We start from the raw sequence: 23569 nt of genomic DNA, 5'->3' as shown, positions 1-23569 counted from the left end.
GTCTTCTGACACGTCGTTCACGTGGAAACATTTCATTTTAGTGGCTGTGACTCAAATGACAGGCTGACGAACAAAAGGAAGTGCGAATGGAATATCAAACGAAAGCACAGATGTCACGATGAATCTATCGATTTGCCACGAACAGAAGCAATCAGGCGCCGGTGATTTCAGACACGTGTGCTTGTCGGCCCGAGTTGGTTTCCTATGTACACATGTCTGCCAGTTCTCGAGGGACCAGCGGAGGCGACCAAGGGCTTTCGGTCGTCGGGGCACACGGTGGTAAACCTGCGACACAAGATGAACGCCAATCACTGAGCAGTGAGACACTACAAGCGCTCATCTATGATTTTCATAACTCATGAGCGTCTCACCATTATGCTAATGAGGCTAGACATTACGCTAATGAGGCTAGGCAGCCAGTCTTTTGACGAGTTATGGGCTTTGCGCCGCCCTCGTCTCAGTGACAAGGACGGCAAGAACTCTCAGTGAATTGACAGTGGAATTCAGTTGTATTATTTCGACCTTACTGCTGAATCCTCTTCGTATCTTTGACGTGAAGTGTCTTATCCGTTAAATGATCGTGTGCATTCTCTGTCAAAAGAATAATAGTGTTAAAACCCTAAGCTATAATCCAACCCTCATGGTTCACAAGGGGCTGCTCTCCGGCTGTTAATTAAGAACCTTCTTGTAACTCGATCTGTGCACGCACTGATCAAGTCAGCACGAGATCCGTGGCGTTAGAACTCAACGCTACGCACAAGTTTGTAAGATTTGAGGCCAGTTATGACATTCAAACTAATCGAAACAAGCGAGGCCAGTGACGTATCCAGGGGGGGGGGGGGGGGGGCAGAGCGGGCCCGTGCCCTCCCCGAAAATTTTTTCCCCATGGTATACAGAGCACAAAATGATACTCGACCCCCTTATTGCCCGGACCCAATGTCAGATCAAGGAGTGCCCCTCCCCCCGCCCCCCCCCCCCCCGAAAAAAATTGCTGCCTACGCCACTGAGCTAGGCACAAGAGGCTGCGATGCCGAAAAGGCAGTGTGACCAAACTTAGGTTACGCTCGAACGTGCGCGGGCGCGCTGAGTTCAGCAGACGACAGTTGGCCTCTACCAGAAGGAGTCATCTTTTTGAAAACTCGCAACAAAGTGTTTCCACATTTCAGCCTTTTTATTTAACTACAGCAACTATTATACGCAGTGTCAACGGGAACAAGCGCAGCTGATCCAAACACCGCTCTTGATTTATGTCGGCTATTGGCCAATAAGGACGCTATGTCTCATGCTAAGCGGAGAAACGATCCGTGAAGTCAACTCACAGGCGTCCGCCCACCGACGAGAGTGAGAACCGGCCTCTGTTTGATAAGAGGGCGCATGAGAAGACTGCAACTTCGCTCTCCGCTTGTAGCCTTTACGCGGCGCGCACTACTGCAATATTTGGCAGAGCAGTTCGTAGCCGTGTCAGCTTTCCGCAGGATGTGTTTTTAACAAGCCTAAGGGATGCTTCAGGACCCCTTTAAAGGTAATCTTCTGAACCTACTGCTGATGACATACCCATAAATACGGGCGGCTTTACTAAAATTTTCCAAACTTCGGGACCTCTGCGTGAAAGGCACATGCGTAAGCAGGGTCGTAAATCCAGAAAAAGCAAGCGGGGACACACATGTTGATATCGCGATCATTTTTATAAATATGGGTTTTTTATTTAATTATAGAAAAGTTAATATCATGCTAGTTTAAGTTTAAAAAGAAAACTGGCATAGGTAAACATCTCTCATAATTGTTTTGTGTTATTGAGTATTCTAAAATCCGGTCGAACGACACTTGCAAATTAGGACCCAGCTGACCCAGCTGAGGGGTATTGAGCACACGTATGCGCTACAAAATAAACAGGCGTTAAAAATTGAACAAGAAATATGCTCTACAATATGAGTAATCACTAGAGGCCGGATTGCTAGGCATTAAAAAAGCGCGTTTTAGACGCCAGGAATGGGCAGGGAAAGCAACGTTTTAGGCCACGAACATCTTTAATAGAGGCATAATAAATTGTTACATAAATTGAATTAATTTCAGACGAAGGCGTGCGCAACCCCTATGTACGATAGGAAAACACAAATCTTGTTTATGATGGCATAAAGGCGCCAACAGTTCGGAACATAGGCTCGAAATTGTCCTTTTTCCCTCACAGTTCGCAGAACATAGTCTCTCTGTTTATTCTGTAACATGACAAGTCAAGTGTCCACGATCGAATCAACACACTGCTGCGTGTCGTTCTGTTGGGCATCGCTGAGAAAGGAAGAGCAGGAGCCAGGCCCGTAGCCAGAGGGTGGGGGTGCCTAAAGCCTCCCCCCCCCCGATAGTTTTATGGAGGGGGGTGTTTTACTGTTAATAAGTAATGCAAATAGGTGTTTTTCTCGAATAGTGAAGGCCTTCCGCAAGTGCCCCCCCCCCCCCGAAAAACATCTGGCTACGCGCGCGCATGCGCTGATCGCCAGAGCGTTAAGAGACCAGAAGGAGGAATGCCTCCTATTGGTCTGGTTGAGCCGCGTGGCGTCAATTTCTCCCCTGCCGGTGAATACATTAAAAAGGAAAAAGAAAACGCGTCCACATCCTTTTTTTGCTCTTCACTCCTTTCCCCAAACGGCTCTACGTTGTTTCGCATTCGCCGACTACTCGCGCCATTTCAACGCGGCGGCGTATGCTGGCCGGCGCTTTCCACTTCGCTGCTGCTAGCGGTTGTTTTCCAGGAGTTAGTTGCACACAGAGGACTAGTTTGAACACCATAGAGTTGCAAACAGTCAGTGTCTCCCGTTAACATAAATAACGCTCTCAAACTGCACCCACCATAAGTAGTTAGTGTTCACATAGGCGCCGATTTTGAAAACAGGTATTTTTAGGCATTTATACACAACACAGGCGCTAACATTCAACGAAATATTTATTTTTGCATGTGCACAACTATATACTTATAATAAACACCCTACAAAAAATTTTGCAGTGGCTTAGCTCGGCTATGCCAGGATATACGTAGCGTTAGCAAAGGTTCAGCTGATTATATTAGCTTTCCAGATTGTCTAGCATTATTAGCCTTCTTCTGTTCATTCTTCGTGCGCTGAACCGCTAATTGCCAGGCAACTACTTCGGGATCCGATGAGATAAGCTTCTCGGCTCTTCTGCGCCGTCGAGCAGCATTTGCGCTCTCCTTCGCCATGGCGTTACCCACCTGCAAACGCAAGTCAGAGGCGCTATCAAGCGGCCGCAGTGCAGTGTCAGACGGCGACTGCACAGCGAAGGCGCGTAGCTGCGCGCGCGCGGGCGCCACTGTGTCTACGACGTCACTCCTCTCGAATGCGGCGCAGACCAGCAGCGGCGAGCCGCCCGCGGCGGTGTCGGAGAGCGCGTGAGATGCCAGCTCCGGTGACCCAGCTGTGTGACATCACTGATCCTCGCGCATGCGCAGCACGGCTCATGACGCTCCACGCGAAATCGGCTCCGCCTAGGCAAGTGTAGCTAACGCTACAAAAACAGAATCACACTGGCGCACAGATCCTTCTCATGTCGCTATCGTGTTCATATTTATCTAGAAAAGTCAGCTCTTTTTCACACAGAACTACACATCCGCAGCTAATGCAGTTCTGACCCGCTCGTGATATGGCGGCTGGCTCGATGATTTCTCGTGCAAGGGATGACTTACATCGAGATAAAACCTTGCAACCTATCGAAAATAGGTTCTCTTAGCCGATCGTTGATGCATCGGCCAGTTTGGCCGATGTAAACTATACCACAGGAGATAGAGATCGGGTACACGACACACTGGGTACATTCTGTGAAACGTTGTCTGTGCTTAGTTTTACACCCGTCTTTTTCAATAAAGACAGCGTTGGTTTGTTTGTACAGTGAGGCAAGCTTCCTAGGTGCCGAAGAAACAACGTCAACATTAGAACTCGGGCCAACCTTCTTAAGGTGCTGCGAGAGAGAGAGAAGAGAGAAATAACTTTATTTATCCCATCTTAAGGGAAAGGGGCTGCGAGATGAAGGCGAGGGATTCTACTCGCGGTAGGCCTCCTCTACTACCTCAGTCCACCTCAGGATAGCCTTCTGTAGTGCAGAGTTGTAGCTGCGCATGGCAACCTCCCACAACTCCTGACTACTTAATTGTTTACGAAGGCTCGGGAGAGGGGAGTAACTTTTGCATTGCCACATAATGTGGTTAAGGTCCGCTCGCCTGACGGAACAAAGCTTGCAGTGCAAATTAGGGTACATCTTTCTTTCCCCTGCCTAAGGTTGTGCGAAATCCCATGAAAATGCTGTGTCGTGCACCAGATTCATATCTCCTGTGATAAAGTACACATCGGCCAAATTGGCCGATGCATCAACGATCGGCTCGGAGAACACTACTACAATGTGAATACTGCGCGATTCAAGGTCATCTTGATGTGCACTGTCGCGACTGTGGGTGTGAACCTATTTTCGATAGGTGCAAGGTTTCATCCAGATGTAAGTCTTCCCTTAAACGAGAAATCATCGAGGTAGCCGCCATATCACGAGCGGGTCAGAATTGCGTTAGCTGCCCATCTGTAGCTTTGAGTGAAAAAGAGCTGACCTTTCTAAATAAACATGCCAGGGCGATAGCGACTGGAGATAGCGACTTGTGCACATGTGTGATTCTGTGTTTTTTGTAAGGTGTTCAGTACGAGTAGCTGTGCACATGCAGAAATAATCATTTTGTTGAAAATTAGCGCTTGTGCTGTGTATCCTCTTCTCGTGCCTTGTTCATCCAGCGCTATTTTCGTCTACGAGGAGATCAAAATACGCACTCGACTGGCGTCCACAGGCTTACTAGTTTTTAGCATTTTCAGACAGCCCCAAAACGAGTGCGCGGATGCCACACGCGCTGGAGAGTTTTTCAACACTGGCAAATTTATAATGCCCACAATGCCTTGAGGACATGTGCCAGAGCCACGCAGTCCAGGCGTTTCTTTCCGCATCTCACTACGCAGCCATGTCGTTCGTCTTCTCAGCGATCACTCAGCTTTACAGGAAGAGACGGGCATGATCAAGGTGATCGAGACAACCCTCTCTACTTACTGGAAATACTGCTCGAGGGCAGTGCGCATGTTCCCGAGAACCGTTGCCACGTCGTCGACGGATTTGAAGGTGCAATGTTCGTGTACGAAACGCACGCGAGACACGAGCAATCGGACATTTATACTTGGTGTCAATTCCTTCTAAATCATCAGCATTTATAGCGGTGGAGGATTCTTTTGTTAGTTTGCATCTTAGAGCCCAGCGTAATAAACATTTGCGACTCGTCAGAAGTAACCCGTAGCATTTAAGAATGTTCGTGCTCTACAGTGCGTTTTGAAACGGTAAGCCACTTTCACTTTTGTTCTTCGATTCTGCTCTTTGGAAGGCTTCAGATTTCAGTGTTGGTTTCACGGAAACAGCGTTATACATAACTGTCAATCGATTCATATATGATGTTTGAAACATAAATGTCAAGGAGTGTCCCCTCCCCAGCCTGAGGGGTCAGGACTCCCCTGACGCCCCTATGATTTACGCCTCTGTGAAGAAGTTCCTATTGACGAGAATCATTTAGCCTGGTAGACTGGGTGCATGAGGTTCTTTATTTTGCCACCAGGTGCAGCTCCGGCGGAGGGAGCGCATTGCAAGAACAGTGTACAGTGTACGGAGGGAGCGCACTGCAAGTACAGATAGAGATGATGCAAGTGACATGTGCTTGGCGTTGAATTTTCGTTTTGCATCGTAGCTGCCTGGAACGCCTAACTTTTTTTTGAAAAAAAAAAAGGAATAAAGATCCATTGAGCGAGTTTAATGCAGCTATGAATACAGCATTCTCCAATAAAATATAATATTCTCGCTTGTCTCATGAGAGGATGCCGTTAAATATATTTAGCACATCCAAAGCGTTGCTTTCGAAATGGGTACCGAAACATAGCAAAACACGGCGTACAAAATTGAAAAGGGAAAATCTTGCCAGTCTCTTGGGCAGTGCGTGGCAGCCGGACCGCAGGGCCCTATGGGAGTGTTCGCTCTTCGCGTTCCTTTGTGTTTGTGGCCTGTAATGCACTTACAAAATTCCACGATGAACGCTGAATTAGGATTGTAGCCGGCCACATGCCGTCAGTATTAACAAATCGGCTCTGTGTTCTGTCTTCTTCGGCGATAGAAATCATACGAGTCTGCCATTCTGCGCATGACGAGTTCCACTTGTCGGTGAATTTCGTGCCATCGTGAAGTTCATTGTGGCCAACAGGTTTGCTTTTGCTTTTCGGGCAATAAAAGATGAGCACGCTTCCTTCCAACTTGGGCCTGCAAATAATAGTCAGTGTCTCGTAAAACGCCGTCTGCTCGTGAATTCGGCTGCTGGGGATTTCTGCAGGGCTGGCGAATCAAGCGCGCAGCACAGACGACACTTCTATAAGCAAAACAGCGACGTGCCACTACCGTTTTACGATGCTTCGCATAAACCCGACTTCTGAAAAGCTGGGCGTGGCATATAAGAAAGAATAAAAAGAGCATTATTATTTGTGACTGTAGTAACCCCGTAGAAAATGGATAAAAGCGCCTGGCCGAAGCTATAAGAAAAGTGCGCTTCCTTAAACTGCGAGTTTTTATCTCTTTGGTGAACAAGCAAACTGTGATGTCTTTTCTGCCGGACATTTGTAAGCATGCGCCTCGTCTCTTTTGAATGTTGCCTTCATACTAGAGAGCCGACTCCTGTTACACTCTCGCTGTCCAAAAAGCGCACTGGAAAGACTTTCGTGTGTTATTTGAATGGTCGTCGCACTCGCAGAACGTTATGCTCCTGATATGTGTGAATTCTTCAAAATATGATGTGCTAATGCCTTCTGCACTTACCGTCTACATTGGGACATGCGTATTTCGGTTATGGGCAGTTCTGCAGAAAATATTTCTGGCGAACTCACGGTCGAACTCGCCACTGTCTTCGGAAGGGATAATGTGGCCAGGTCACGAGGAGAGCAAAGCCTACGGCGCGCCCGGGCCATTAAAGGCTCCACCTGCTCCTTGCGCCCCTCCCAGAACTTCAGGTAAACGTGCGCGAGGCAGCGGGAGAGCATATGCCAGCGTCTCTTCCCAACATCTGCTTCAGTCCTCATATTCCTGCTTGGCATGCGTAATCTTGAATCACGAGCAAGCCAACCTGGTGCTGCTGTGGCGATAATATACTACCATTTATAAAGAAACCGTATTTTCTAAGGGGTAGCTGTTTCATTGAGGCTTACAGTAAAAAAAAATTTGACTTCTTACTGCAACATCTGTTGAAGAGGAGTACCAACTACACGCGGACGTTCGCAACCGAGAAGTGCAAAAGCGTCGAATATTTATTTTGAGTTCGACCTGTCACTCACAAGTCGAACGGGCACCGGGAGCGAGCATGTGGTCTAACAGGCCATTCTTCTGTTTTGTATCGCGGTATGTTTGTTTTAACGTGCCTACACGCTTAGTTAGCATTGCAAGCGATGTCTTTGGTATGTGCTTGCTTTTCATTTGTGGTGACGTGGAATCCAAGTTCGGTCCTAGCCTTGCTAAAAGAATTGTTGTCTGGTCAAAATAGGCCAGTTGCTGACGTGGCAGCCCTTAGAAGTACAGTAGAATAATATAGAAAAGCTCATGGCCGACTAGGTCGCACGATTTTCCGAACTAAAAAAAAACGAGTTACACCCGTTGACGTTCTGCAAAATACAAGCAAATCTCTAGAAGTGAAGATGGCAGATTTGGAAAGCAAAAGTAGGCGTTCAAGCATGGTTGGTTTCGGTATTAAAAAAAGAATAGACTGATTCTGTGTTGAGATCTAAGCTTAGACGATGTGTTTTTGAGGAAGCTCGGCGTTCAATGCACATCAGTTGGCAGGATTCACAGTCTCAGTAAACCCGGTAAAAACGGTCCGTAATAATTTCCTTTCAGCACTAAAACGAAAAACAACAATTCTAAAGAATGCCTATACACTTAAAGGGACTGCCATATTTTTGCAAAATGATTACTCGTAAAAAAAGTCAGTTTAATGGATGACAAACTGCGTGTCGACGATAACATATTTATCTGGGATGACGCCCAAAACGCAAGAATTAACATTCGGAACCGCCGAACTGCTAAACAGAAGTGACTTGGCCTTGAAAGTTGCAAAGAACTGGGAATCCTCAATATAAACGCGCACAGTATCGTTAATAAAAGTGACCGACTAGAGGCGATTATATTAAGGTACGCCCCTCAGATAGTTGTGATAACCGAAACATGGTTACATGAAGATATTGACGGCGCGGTCGTCCCCCTGCCCCCCCCCCCTTCTTGTTGGGTTTTCGCCGTGACAGGCGTATGAGAGGAGGTGGGGTGGCTATCTTGGTCAAAGAAGATATACCAGTCGTACTTTTGCGTCAAGCAGAAATTGCGAAATGCGTTACTTTAAAGCTTACACGCTGCCGGAATATGATGTAATTGTTGCTGTTTGTCTTAACCCACCCTCCTGATTCGTCCCCACAGGCCTTGCATGACCTCTGCGAACATCGTTCTCTCACGAAAATGTTTCTTGTTGGAGTTTTCAATTTGCCGGAAATAGACTGGGAGAATTGATGCTTTGATCCCGATTGCAATTAAAATGCTAAACACTTAAGTGATATCGTGTTGTACCAAAACCTGAAACAAATTGTCAATCAACCAACACGCGTTCAAGGCACGTCGGCAACTATACGTGATCTTGTCTTTGTCAGTAAAGCAATCGGTGATTTTTATGTATCCGTTGAACCAGGTCTTTGACCATTACATGGTGCATTTTTTTGTCCACTGCACTCATGCAGCATTAGACGATGCAGTGAGGTTACTGCTGAAGACTTCTAGCGCGCCAGAGACGAGAGTGTGTTGGACTACCTTGGCTTTGTCTCAGCACTTTCCATGGTGATGATATTATTTGCCTTTAGAATAAGCATAGAAAAATGTTCATACACTGTGTTTATAAAGTCATTCCTGATAAAACAAGGAAAACAGCAAAGAAAACTCCCTAGATGACGCGAGAGGCCTTGCAGCTTAAAAGAAAAACCGACAAGGTGCCCCTCGTAACACTGTTCTGAACATCCAACCTAAATTAAACCACTTAGTGGAAAGCGCAAAGGTACTTTCAGCATACGCTTCCAGATTTCATGCGGAATGCACCGGAAAAGTTTTGGGTTCTTGAAAGAAAAAATTACACCATCTCCCGCTAAAGGGGACCATGAGGCGATGCGAAGCCGGAGCACTTGCACGATCGCGTTCCGTTGGCGTTCGCTGGGCATGCTACTGACCTCGCGTCGTGGAACGCGAAGAGGGACGCTACGCGCGTCGTATCTTCCATCTAGCCTGGACGTTAATTCTCACAGGGCGAGCAGGGAACGCGGTCGACAGGCGGGCGAGAGGGACGCAGCGTAGGAGAGGAGGGAGGGGACGCGCATGCGCTCGAGCTCATCGCGGCGTTGCGCAGGAGAGAATTTCGGCATGTCTAGCCCGCGTTTCAGAGGAAGAGTGGAAAGGGGGAGGGGAGAGGGGTATGGGAGAGGGGGAGGGGAGAGGGAAAGTGGGGAGGGTAAGGGAGAGGAAAGTGGGGAGGGGGGGGGAAGAGTGAGGGGGATGGGATGGAGGGAAAGTGGGGAGGGGAAGGGGAGAGGGAAAACGGAGAGGGGAAGGGGAGAGGGAAAGTGGAGAGGGAAAGTGGAGAGGGGATGGGGAGGGTATGCGCATGCGCAGTAAGGGTGGTCACGCCGCACACCACCACCACCACCGCCACCACCACCACCACCGGATTGAGCTCCGCCTTAAGATACTTCGCATCTAAAACGAGGACAGTTGAACAAATTTTGCACGAGGGATGCCTGGTCGTCTACAAACACAGCATTGCAGAAGATTTCGACAAAAATTTTACAGTGTGTTTTCTAGTTGTTGTGATCGGTAATCGCAAAATCATATGCTATATATTGTGCCGTCCGATATACAGTGAAACATCGGTGATACGATCACAGCTCATACGAATTTCGGGGTGATCAGAATTTTTCTTTGATCCCGGCCAAGGCCCATTGGGCTGCAATGTAATGGAGTATGGTTGTTGCGAATCAATTTTTACCTGCGACGTTTGATACGAATGTACCCTACCGCCCAGGTACGAAGAGGTGCTGTGTCCGCGCTGTCGCGGAAGACGCACCAAGTATGTGCGAGCGCGGGAACGCAAGCGTGGACACAGCCAAATCGTCAGAATCACGTTGTAAGAAAAATGCTTCTCTTGCGGTCAGAATAAACCTTCAGAGCCACGTCACGGCCTCCGAGATTGTGTGCGCCAATCTTTGAGGCTCTAATGTGCCTCCGTGTGCGTTCGCGTTTACATTACAGAGGACATTGGCGCCCTGCTTTTTTTTCTAACGCATCGACGTGGGCTCCTGTCGTTGTACTGCGTGAACACGTGCCTGCCTCGTGCACCAGAAATCCAATGAAAGGAGGACCAGGACCGAAAGAAGGCGAGGACGGTCTTGGCGAAGGAGTCAGGCCTCACAACGTCAACATGCGCGACTGTTAGGGTCGCACTTGTGCAGGCACGGCCGTAAATCTCCCAAAAACATCCCCAACACCTCCGCGATCACAAAAGCATAATATAGGACCATGGTTCTGAAATTTTGTGGCCTTGATTTGTCCCGCCAAAAGTCCCTAGATTTTTCCCTGGGAAAATCTAGGGACTTTAGTCCCGCCAAACCACTTCTTCCGTCACTCTTGCCGCAGCTATAGTACTCCTGCGTCATGCGAAAAAGCATGCTAGAATTCAGACGGGGCTACTGCTGCCGCGGGTCACAACGCACCTGGTTCATTAATCAAAGACGCGCTTACAGGCCGTATATTAATGAGTGGTGGTATGATTGCCGACACCTGAAAGCTTAACTGACAATCATTCAGAGTTCTTCCTGACGTTGCTGTGGCCCTGAAAAACAACAAATGAAAATGTACGCCAGCTTTTCATTTTTTTTTGTCGCATGATAATTTTTCATGCTTTCTGCTGATACGAATTTTGGATGATACGAATATTTTTGGTGGTCCCGTGAGATTCGTATCACCGAGGTTTCACTGTAGTATCGCAACCGGGTGTAGTTTCTACGTTACTTAATATGAGAACTAAATATTCGCCCGGTCCGGATGGTTTACCAAATGTGTATCTGCACAGATATGCAGAAAAGTTATCCCATTTTCTAGTTATCATTTTTCCTGCATAATTCTCGTCAGCATTCCTTCCTAGCGACTGGTTGAAGGCACGTGCCGTGCATGTGCAAAGAAGTGTTATACTACACGTTTAAAAACTATCGTCCGATATCACTAACATGGTCCTGTTGTAAGCTACAGGAACATTTCATAGCCAAAGAGATTAACAAATTCCTTACTCACAGAAATATTCTCTCTATCTATCAGCATGGCTTTCGTAAATGCGTTTCTACTGTTACCCAATTAACTACCATCGTTCACAACTTTGCTAATGTTCTTGACAAATCCGGGCAAATTGATGCAATTCTTTAGATTTTAGGAAAGCGTTTGACATTGTTTCGCACTCTAACCTTATAAACAAAACTCAAATTAACTTGCGAGCATCACTAAATAATACGATAACAGCCTATCTGACTAACAGTGAGCAGTTTGTTGTAATCGATAATTTTTCACGTGAACTTCCTTAACTTCAGATGTCCAGCAGGGCAGTTTTTTAGGACCCTTATTATTTTTAATATATATCAATGACATCAATAACGTAATTACAGCGCCTGTGCAAATCAGATTGTTGGCTGATGATTGTGTGGTGTTCAATGAAGTAACATGCGGTGAAGACCAAGTAGCGCTCAATTCTAGCACTCAAAACAGCGTCCTGGTGTTTAAAATGGAATATGAAATTAAATGCTAAAAATGAGTCTTCTCGAAAATTACAAAAAGATTAACCATTTATCCTTTCAATCTAACATCACTTCCACACCTCCAACTGATTTTAATCAATATAAGTATCTAGGTGTCACCATAACTAACAATTTATCCTGGAACACGCATGCTTCTAACATTTGTAAGTCGGCTTTCCGTAAACTTTGTTTTATCAGGCCTAAATTAAAACAGATTCCTTACAACACTCGTCTAACAGCTTATTACTCGCTAATCCGTCCTAAATTAGAATATGTATGCATTGTGGGGATCCTTTCATCAAACGTAACACTGACGCATTGGACATGATACAATGCAAAGCAGTAAGATTCATTTTTCCAAATACTGGTCAACTGAATCCCCAGCAACCATAATGCTAACTAATGACATTACAATGTTGCAATACCGCGGAAAATTCTCAGACAAGTTCATGTTCTTAGTAAAAAATAGCCATTTCACTCTTCACCTGTACCCTTTTATAAATCCGTTCCAAGCACGGCGAACAAGTCATCGCCATGCTGAATCTTTGATGCCTTTCTCACTAGAACCAGCCCTTTCAAGTATGCGTTTTTCCCGCGGATTAAAACGGACTGGAACAACTTGCCTGAAGCAGAGCTGTCCAATATTGACGCTGTTGTCAGATATGTGTCAGCAGTATTGTGAGCTAGGAACGGCGGTCACAAAAGCCTCTTGTGAACACAATTCAGCGCATTGCAAGCTGATTAAAAGAGGAATTACCACTCCTTGCTTTAAAACGACCTGATTAAGTCGTGCCATCACGCTATCAGGGGCGTAGCCAGAAATTTTTTTCGGGAGGGGGGGGGGTTCAACCACACTTTATGTATGTTCGTGCGTGCGTTTGTATGTGTGCGTGCATATATACGCAAGCAAAACTGAAAAATTTCGGGGGGGGTTTGAACCCCCCAACCCCCCCCTTGGCTACGCCCCTGCACGCTATGTTCACTATTTTATACGGCAGAGTAAGCGGTTATCGCAGGCAGGCTATCCGATGTCACTACAGGTATCCGTGGCAGAGTGCTTCATGAATGAGTCACGAAGGCGCTCACGGCTTCACAGTAGTGATGCAGAACTATCGATGGTACTATCGATACTGTCGATAGCTGAGCCGCTATCGAACTATCGCTTGTAAAAAATAGTATCGATAGCGGTATTGATAGAAAATGCGATGATACTATCGATAGTATAAAACCAACAGCGCGAACTCATTGCAGAATAAACTTGCTTCCCCGCGCGCGTGGTACATAGTGGAGCCGGAGGAGCAGGCTGAACAAGAAAGTTGACATGCTTGTGTTCTTCACCTGAGTGCTTTGCTCACACATGATCATAAAGTCAAACTGTTGTGCTGTAGTGGCTGTAGCGAAAAGGAAGGCGTTACATGTGGTGGAACAGCACGGCTTCAAATTTAAATTGCATTTTATGATTTCAAAATTTAAAAAAGATATCAAGAACTAAATTTGTTAATTGTAGGGTGTAACTGGTTGCTTTTGGATGTGAATTTATTGATGCACATATTCCACCAATTTTTTACGAGAGAAATAATCTATTTCTCTCGCAAAAAAATTGTCCATAAATTAAGCGAAGCTAATCGTAGGCTATCGCAAATATTTTGACAATATGGCCGGCCACCCGCCACGGTGGTCTAGTGGTCATGTGCCCGATTGCAGACCCGCAGGTCGCGGGATCGAATGCCGGCCGCGGCGGCTGCATTTTCGATGGGGGCGAAAATGCTTGAGGTCCGTGTGCTTAGATTTAGGTACACGTAAAGAACCCCAGGTGGTCGAAATTTCCGGAGCCCTCCACTACGGCGTCTCTCATAATGATGTCGTGGTTTTGGGACGTTAAACCTGAACATTTATTATTATATATTAAAATATGGCCGACCAGCAACAGCATTATTAGTCACACCACTATCGAAAGTATTGTCACGTGGCTGTGACGGTGAAGAATACTGCAGCAAGACTCGAAAATACGGAGCTCTTCATTTGGGTGAACATTGTGCCTAGAAAATGAAAACTCAAAATACAAGCGATACACCCTGCGCACTGATAGCGGCGAGAACAGTCGTCGGCCGTCGAGTAATCTGATTATCGGTGGAACGTGTCATCTTTTATGCATCAGCCATCGAACCTTCCAGTGTTATTGCTGGTGCTCGCGTAAGCTCTCGAATAAACTTAGCTATTCTCGTCCGGCGCGTAATCTTAACAGAATGATCTGAAAGAATCGTGAAGCTTCTCAACCATTACGGCGCGGTCTGCGTCAAACGTTGCTAACAGACCTTGTGGTTGAAACCTGAATACATCAAAACAAAGCAATAAACCCACGTGGCAGTAATATCCCTAGCGATATTAACGATTGTACTACCGTTTGTAATATCGATAGTTTGTCGATAGTAGTACTATCGATAGTTTGTTTACACTATCGATAGTTTCAAAGATACTATTGATGTTATCCATAGTCAATTTAACGATAGTTCTGCATCACTACTTCACAGTAATAAAATATCCGATGGGAAAAAAATAAGCGTGATACTATACGGTCGCAAAGCTTCCCACCATATGAAGAAGATCGCGATTAGAGCAAATACCAGTGTCCTGTTTTCTGCTCCGGATAAGCTAGCTGGTCCTTGCAAACTTACAAACCCAAAGAAAGACATGCGACCCGTATGTGGGAAAAGGCATTTGAATAGGTTTATTGAGTGAACCTGTGCCGAGGTGAGTATGTCTCTCATGCCGTGTGATGCGGTCTACACAGGACAGACCGGTAGGTGTGCCAATGATCGCTTGTGCGAGCATTGTTACAATGCTGCTGTGCATTGCAAATCCTGTGGATACACTTCAGCATTTGACATGTATACCATCTCGGGCCGCAGTCATAATCAGTTGAGTCGCGATATTATTGAGGCTAGTGCTATTGCAAATAACAAACGGACGACCTCAGTTCCGATTCGAAGCATTTGTGTGTGCATGAAGCACTTTCATTCGATGGACATCATCTGTGCGGACAATTTCACGATAAACGTGGAGGCCGTATTTTTGCCGAGAGGCTAGGCGCGCCTGAGGCCTAGCGCCAGTTCTCGTGTTTCGGTCGCTGAAAGTTCGACCGCCACTGAAATCACTGAAACGACCTCGAGAGCCGTCGTGTGCAAGGGAGGTTTCCAGCCGTGATAAGTGGGCCACTATCAACATATTGCAAGAGAAAAAAATTCACTGCAAGCAACCGCTTTGCCGGTTGTCCGTTGCCAGAGACAGCGTTTCGCATTTTGGCAAGGTTACAGGTCGGGCGCCAACATGCGTCACAATCTTGCCGGGATTTATTCCACTAGATTGTACGCCACTATTATTATTCAGATTTCACGGCCGACTGTTCTGACTGATAACGCGGCAGGAGTACTGTTATGATTACGGCCGGACTCTGTAAGACCAAAGCCTCTGTAAGACCAAATGACTCTGTAAGACCAAATTTTTGTTAGGGGCGAAGCACCTTAGGGTCTCGGCGTGTCGGCGGGCATCGTCGTCTGCTGTCTCCGCGTGCATCGTTGTGCTCTGTCCGTTTGCTTAAGCTCAAGAGAGGGCGCCACGGCCTCAGCGCTCGCCGTGTGGCGAGGGAGAGCGAAGTGCGCGCATTGACTATGGAAACGCCCTTTCTGCGATGAACATTGAACTACCAGCTCGAAAAAAACGAGAACGCGCCCTCGCTCGCGAGAGACAACGCCGACATAGGCAGACTATATGATGAACATAATTGACAGGTCCTAGCACGCAAATCATAACATGCATGTCATGTACGGCATGATTTACATTCACTGTCTTGGTGCACTTTCGGCCGTTTTGTTAACTGGATATACACTAATTGGTATGGCATGAGATGAGTGCGTGACTAACGTAAACGACAGGTCATGCATTGTATATACCAGAATATACGTTCCATTATAAAAGATTGTACATGCGTGCATGCATGCCAAACATGGCATATATAGATGTCATGAATGACATGAATGACTTCATTCGCCTCAAAGAGAAACAACGCGATGTATGCTGCTCTCTGCTGGCTGCTTCGCATTACATCGAATCCCTCGGTGCGTGGGATCTGCCGGATTTTTATATTTAGTTTATTTACTTATTTAGTTGTCAGTGCAAATATTTATTTATTTCGTTTATTTATTACGGAGCATCATTACGGAGTGTGCAGTGGAAGTCGGAAGTACCGTCATTAGACAGGACACTGCAAGCTCTCCCAGGAGACGAAAAACCTCATTAAGAAACGTCAAAGCATGAAAGACTCAAACACAACGGACAAAATAGAACTGGCAGAGCTTTCAAAGTTAATCAATACGCATAAAGTAGCCGACATAAGAAGATATAACATGGAGATAATTGAACATGCTCTAAAGAACGGGCTCAGCCTCAAAGCGGTGAAGGCAAAACTGGGCACACGCAAAAACCAGATGTATGCACTAAGGGACAAGGAAGGCAAGGTCACTAACAATATGGATAGGATGTATATACCTGAGGATTTTTACAGAGATCTGTACAGTAGCTGTGACAACCAAGATGTTACTGTAAGAAGTAGTAGTAGCTCAGAGGAAACGGACATCCCACCATTAACGACATGGGAAGTAAAGAAAGCCTTAGAGGGAATGGAAAGAGGCAAAGCCTCTTTCCATTCCTCAAAGTGAGGATCAGGTGACATCAGATCTGTTGAAAGAAGGTGGACAGATTGTGTTAGAAAAACTGGCCACCCTATATAAGAAATGTCTCTTAACGGTGAGGGTGGCAGAATCTTGGAAGAATGCTAATATAATCTTAATCCATAAAAAAGGGGACGTCAAGGACTTGAAAAATTGTAGGCCCATCAGCTTACTGTCCGTTGTCTACGAGCTGTTTACAAAGGTAGTAGCTAATAGAATTTAGACATTAGAATTCAATCAGCCAAAGGACCAAGCAGGATTTCGTACAGGCTACTCAAAAATAGACCATATTCAGACTATCAGTCAGGTGATAGAGAAATGCGCGGAAGATAACCAACCCCTATATATAGCCTTCATAGATTACGAGAAGCCATTTGATTCGGTTGAGATATCAGAAGTATTGCAAGCACTGCGGAATCAGGGCGTAAACGAACCATATAAACGTATTGGAAGAAATCTACAGCGGCTCCACAGCCACCATAGTCCTCCATGAAGAAAGCCACGAAATTCCAATAAAGAAGGGTGTAAGGCAGGGAGATACGATCTCCCCAGTGCTATTCACCGCGTGCTTACAGGAGGTTTTCAGAGCCCAAGATTGGGAAGAGTCAGCGATATGAGTTAATGGAGAGTACCTTATTAACGTGCATTTCACTGATAACATTGCATTGATGAGTAACTCGGGGGACGAATTGCAACTCATGATTAGCGAACTGGACAAGGAAAGCAGAACGGTAGGTCTGAAAATTAATATGCAGAAAACTAATGTAATGTGCAACAGTCCCGTTAGAGAACAGCGCTTTGAGATAGCCGGCGAGGCACTGGAACTGAAATACGTCTATTTAGGAAAGGTAGTAACTGCGGAGCCGAACCATGAGACTGAAATAACTAGAATAATGAGGATGGGACAGAGCACATTCGGCAAGCATTCTCAAATCTCATATGAATGGTTGTTTACCACTATCACTAAAGAGGAAGGTATATAACAACTGCATTTGACATACGGAGCAGAAACCTGGAGGCTTACAAAGAGGGTTCAACTTAGACTGAGGACGACGCAGCGAGCAATGGAAAGGAAAAATGATAGGTGTAACCTCAAGGGACAAGAAGAGAGCAGAGTGGATCGGGGAAAAAACGGGTGTTAAGGACATCTTAGTCGAAATCAAGAAGAAATGGACATGGACAGGACATCTATCTGATGGCAAGTTAACCGCTGACCATTAAGAGTAACTGACTGAATTCCAAGAGAAGGCAAACGCGCGAGGGGAGACAGAAAGTTAAGTGGGCAGATGAGATCAAGGAGCTTGCGAATATAACGTGGCAGCAGCAAGCACAGGACCGGGTTGATTGGCAGAACAAGGGAGAGGCCTTTGCCCTCTAGTGGGCGTAGTCAGGCTAATGATTATGATGATGTGCTTATTTTCTTATAAAGGTCTTCATTTAGTTTTTGTCCGTTTATTTTTACTGAACCAGTGGTGAATAGTGCAGCCTGCCGAATATTTTTGGTATATACTTGCTAGGGATTTTTGCTGAGTAGGTAATTGTTGACTAGGTTCACAGAGTTACTGTACATTCAGACGTGTTTCTTATCACTCTCAGGGTCGCAGTCACAGGAACCCATTCGCCCAGTCGATAGCTGGCGTTTAAAATCAGTGTGGTCGCTATTTTTTTTATTCTGTAGGCAAAGGCCGCTCATGATGATGATAGTTTACTGTTGATTAGGTGATCGTTCGCGGACTTACGAGTAGCTCGCAGTTCGCGGAGTTACCAATGGCCTAGTTATATAGAGCTTCGATGCAAAAGTTAGGAACCACGCAGCGTGCAATACACGAGCATGTTAGTCGCAACACGGAGAGATCAGAAGACAGCCGAACGGATGAGGGAACGGACAGCGAATATTCGCAATGCCCACGAACTTCACGTGGCGCGCTGTGCGATGCAAGATGGCGTCCGGAGGAGGGTCAACCCGTTTGTTAGCATAGGGACAGATAGGACGTACGGCCCGTGGCACTTTCACCGGTTGAGGTCATGAGCTGCACTGAAATGGATATGAGACCAAAATACTTTCCCAAACCATGGAAAGTGCTAAATGCTCGCCACCTAATTAATTGCCGCGGTGTGAAAGGTTATATTTCTGCTCCGTTACTTTGCATCAATGATGCTTTGCGAAATTCTGTGCGTGCTACAGAAAACTGCATGGACTAGAATTGATCATGGCCGTAACTGCACGTTTCATCGCTCTAACCATTTCGTTTCTGCTGGTCGAGCTCGAGTGTGTTGGAGGCATGCGGCGCTCAATAATATCTACAATAAGTTGCGCTACATGCAATGCAGAACAAAAACTATGCTTTTATTTTGATCTCGCTCAAGTATATTATATTAAATACAATCAAAGTGACTAACGAGCGTGAAAAAACATTAACGCACGAGGGGCACTCGCTCCTCATGAGTTTGCAGCTGATCGTTCATCGTCGCTGTCACTGTCGGTGTATTCACAGCCTTCTCGTCCTGTGAAAAATCCTCGTCGTCAAGATAATTCCTTTCAACACCACTGCTGAAAGCAATCTGAAGAATTTCCCCCGCCGAAAGACTTCGACACTCCGCGTCACCTTTTAGAGAAACGTTCTGGGCTCGGGAGAACATCTTGCTCTCAAAACTTTCAGCAACAAAATCACTTTCACTGTGCTGCCGCCTATCAACAAACGTAAAAAACGAAGCGGCGCGCAGCGCTGGTTTTGCAACCACAGGTGAAGGACGGCGTTGGGAGCGTTCGCTTCCTGATAGCCGTGAAGCGGAAGCGTCCTCGAATAACTGAAACGTCGCTCGCACAATCATAACCGCGCTTTTCTGACAAAAGATAAAGCGCCCTATTTTAAAATATCGCCAATTTGAGATTGCTCGGTTATAGACGAGCACATCGTGAGCCCGCGCGATTTCCCACGTACAGTGTTATGGGATTCATGCACTACAAAACACACTGACGAATGTTATGCAAGTAAAACAGGATGAGTTTGAATTGAAAAGTCAGACGATAACATTTAACTAACCTACGTGGCTACAGAAAACTCACGAAGCTGATATGTGCACGCTGTGGGCTATCATCGAAAGCGCGACTTGATACGTATTTTCACGAAAACTGGCCGTCTCGCAAGAACGAATCAGATTTCTCGTGTCCGGGAAGACCCGGTTGTTCACTGATGCAGGAAATATGCAAGACGTAGTGTTTCTTTCCTGCCAACGCGTTAACAATCGGACTAGCACAGGCGAACAAGGGAACGGCTGCCAGCGCTGCCAATTAGTGGTCTGCTGTCCCTCCTCGTGGGGGACTCTCCTGATGTCCGCTTGGTGGTCGTTGACAGTCTATAGGCACTGCGAATTCTAGGTTGACGTGAAGCGAATGAAATGGACCTGGGCCGGCCTCGCTATTGCAGAACAGAAAACCGGTGGCGCAGTTGTAGCAACGACATGGCTACCAAGGGGTGGATAACGCGGTCAAGGAAGGCAGCGATTCAGATGGAGTGACGCAATTAAGAAGTTTGCAGGAATCGCGTCACACAACATAACTGGAGATCACTGGGAGAAGCCTTCGTCCCGCAGTGCCCTTTAATATGCAGCAAATGACGATGATGATGATGAGAACAATCACGTGCTCGCTAGTTCATGCATCCGCCGACGTTTGTGCATTGGTTTAATGGCGCGAGGTATAGGACTCAATTACGCCTCGAAAGGACTATGCGCAGTACACTCACTCGTCAAATCTTTTTTATTTTGCTGTTCCTTTCTGGTAGCGCAGCTTCATTTCCCAATTCCGCAGGAATACACTGAAGAATATCGCTACAAAAGGAGGAGTGGCAATTAAAGAAAGCATTCACCTCGGCAGGGACTCAGCCCCAGTAGCCGCTGAGGTCATTCCAGTGGTTCTCGCGCAACACAGCCGGGCCAGCGGCACGAGCGCTGATGCCGTGTCCTGCGCCTTCTCCAGACTCTCCGGCACGCAGCAGCAAAGCCTGCACGCCAAAGTCAGCTATGTGTTTCTTCTGACTGCGATGAGCCAGCGCTACCTTTAAAACGTGCTTTTAAATCATTAAGTTGTCCTACGAAGTTTCATGACGTCTATTATCATTGTGAATAATAAGAATGATAAAAAGTCGCCAGGCCTGCGCCGAACACGCAGCACAGTCACAGCGAAAGCTGGAAGAGTGGCCTTTTGTGAGCTTGTTGTAAACTCTCTTGGGGCAACTAATACGAGTACACTTGGAAGGTAGCCGCTACGCCACAAATCATAACTTTTGTGAAGTAAGGAAGCACCCACTATGCCATAAATCATAATATTTGTGAAGAGCGAAGCACCCACTATACCATTATTCGTCGTTGTGCTGAGAAGCGTGGTACCCGCTATACACCTGTAAGGCATTATGTGCACTTTGTGCTGTGGCTGATGACGATGAAGGATTATGGCTGAGCTCTTTGTAATGGGTTGGATGCATTCAACGACCCACTCCTTGCGCAATTTGCATTGTCTGACGCCTGGTTGTTATTTTACTTTTATACCACGCTATATACACTTCTTGACTGATTCCTTGCCCAACATGACGCCTGTATAGGGTCTTTTTGCGAAGGAGTTCCGAGCACCAGCGCAGCTCTGTGGTAGAATTGCCACGCAGCGGGCCCGGGTTCAAATCCCATTCGTTCCTGGATATTTTTTTTCTTACTCTCGCGATAGCGGTTACGGACACCGGTGGCGGCGGCGGAAAACTACGGCGCCAAAATCGGCTGTTGTTGTGATCTCATAGCAGCTTTCGCTGTAAAAAATTAGAGCGGCTTCGCCCTAGTGGTGCAAGCCTCAAGGAAGCGCGTAGCTGGGCGGCCTTCTTTTGTTTTTCTTTCCACCTGTCTTTTCTCTGTTTTTCTCTCATCGTTCTGTTCTAACGCGACAGCGGTAAAGAGCTCGTTTCGCAGAAATTGCGGCGTCGGTGTCGGGGGTCGTTGGTTGTGAGTGAAAAAATCATCATTTTGTCTGTGACCAAAAAAAATCAGGATGATGCAAATAAAATAAATAATAAACAAATCTTCGGGTTCGAGTGAGAATCGAACCCAGGCCGTCTGCGCGGCAAGCAGGTGTTCCACCCCAGAACCACGTAGTTTTTTTCCGTGGCGTTTACTATAATGCGTATTAGAAGTTATCACAAATGTTATGACGTAGTGGGCATTCACTCAGCGACACTAATGGCACAAGCACTGCAAGACAAGCATTTCAAGGCTAAGAAATAAATACTGTACAAGTCCAGGAAAACAGGAAACTTTCTTCAAAACCTGTCGCACCGGGACGCTCTTAAGGATGAGCACCTCATCAAGATGGCGTGCCAGTCTGGTCTGGTGTCAAGTTCTTCATAAATGTCCTTCATATGAATAGCCAAACGAATAAAACGCATACTTGAAGCAGTGGTTGGTACTCATTACGATCTTGCATGCGCGTTTTCCACAAACTGTGCATTCCCATAAGGAAAAACGTATCAAAGGGCACTTCATCAAAAGACGTTGGGAGAAGGTAACGTATATAGTATGTGAATAATGTTCAAATCTTTTTTTTAAGAGTTCGTTGAAGGATGTCCCAAACAGAATGACATCTTTGCAGCTAATAAACAGTGTTATATTGTCTCTGATAAATCGCAGAGAGACGACAGTAAATAAGAAACGAAATACCTTTCCTTTGCAACCATAATTTCACTGGCAGTGTATCAGTACGGAGTTTATAAAAGATGGTTTTTGTATAGGGAGAAATATACAATTTTCCGAAGTCGTTTTAGTACATCATGTCCTGGAAGATCGGGAATATCATGAGCGGTAAAGCGGAGGTGGAAAAAGCATGGATATCTAATCCTTATAGTCTCCTGCGTGATACTGTGTTTAAGTGTAGTAGTAATAAGTGTAGTGTAGTAGTAGTGTGTCGTAGTAATAGACTTTTATTCAGCCATATTCATAGGTCGAGCATTTCTACCGCCCTGCGCGACCAGTCGACGCTGTTCTTCCGCTTCGGCGCGATCCAGTCGAGCCAGGTGCTGATGCAAAGGGAATGATAACAGCTGGATTGCTGAGCGGTTGGACAGTAGAAAAGGCAATGTGACAGGTCTGCATATGTAGAGGGGCAATTGGGACAGCAGGGGTCAGATCTTATTTATAAAGAAAAAGGCCCACAGGGTATTCTACGGAAAACCGAAATTTGAGGAACCAGAGAGCGATGAAAACTTCCTGCAAAAACCCCACAAGCACGGGCGAACCACAGAAATTTGAAGAAACTATCAAGTCAGGTAAGGCATTAACAAATGTAATCTGCAGGAATGATCAAATTATGGGATGGAAACTGTCACGAAAAAATGAGAAACCGTGAAACCATTTGCCGTAGATATAAATGAACTAATCCGAGCCCTCCCTCCCTCACTGGTCTGAATAGGTTACAGACTCGGTGCACGTTACTGGAAGGAACTCGTCCATAAGCTTTTGTTCCACATCGCATTTCCATCTTTCGGAGAGCCGAAGCTTACAATATATTAGGGGCGAAGCTCCTTAAAGCGGCACCCGTTCGTCGCGTTCGTCCCTCGTAGTGCGTAACCAGTCTTAACGCTAGTACCAATCTTGACCTCCAAGGTGGTGCCGGTGGGAAGATTTCTCCTGTGCGTTGTTGAACAATAAAAATTCGCAGCGTGCGCGTTAACTAAAAGCCGACTTCTTCTGCCTCTCATTCCCCATTAGCAGCCATTGGCATGTTCCAGTAGGAAACGTTAGTAGAAGTAGAAGTGTAAGTGTTAGCTAAAAGCCGACTTCTTCTGTCTCTCATTCCCATTAGCAGCCCATTGTTTTACCTCCAAGGTAGTGCCTGGTGAGATTTCTCCTGTGCGTGAGTAAACAATAAAAATTTTGTTC

General features: G+C 46.2%; 1 protein-coding gene across 1 annotated transcript in view; it reads right to left on the bottom strand.

The window, feature by feature from the left end:
* Positions 1 to 266: 266 nt before the first annotated feature.
* LOC119376791 (prothoracicostatic peptides) overlaps positions 267 to 23569 on the bottom strand; it is a 233173-nt gene continuing 209870 nt past the window's right edge. Inside the window, exons 3-4 of the mRNA XM_049411487.1 lie at positions 20521 to 20655; positions 267 to 285 (exon numbers count right to left, since the gene is read on the bottom strand). Coding sequence (XP_049267444.1) covers positions 20533 to 20655 — 123 coding nt within the window. The 3' untranslated portion in view covers positions 267 to 285; positions 20521 to 20532. The remainder of the gene's footprint in view (positions 286 to 20520; positions 20656 to 23569) is intronic.

Source organism: Rhipicephalus sanguineus, unplaced genomic scaffold (assembly GCF_013339695.2).
Source record: "Rhipicephalus sanguineus isolate Rsan-2018 unplaced genomic scaffold, BIME_Rsan_1.4 Seq225, whole genome shotgun sequence".
NCBI classification, from domain to species: Eukaryota; Metazoa; Arthropoda; class Arachnida; order Ixodida; family Ixodidae; genus Rhipicephalus; species Rhipicephalus sanguineus.
Note: the sequence above shows the minus strand (reverse complement) of the source record. Positions and strands in the feature narration are given on the sequence as shown.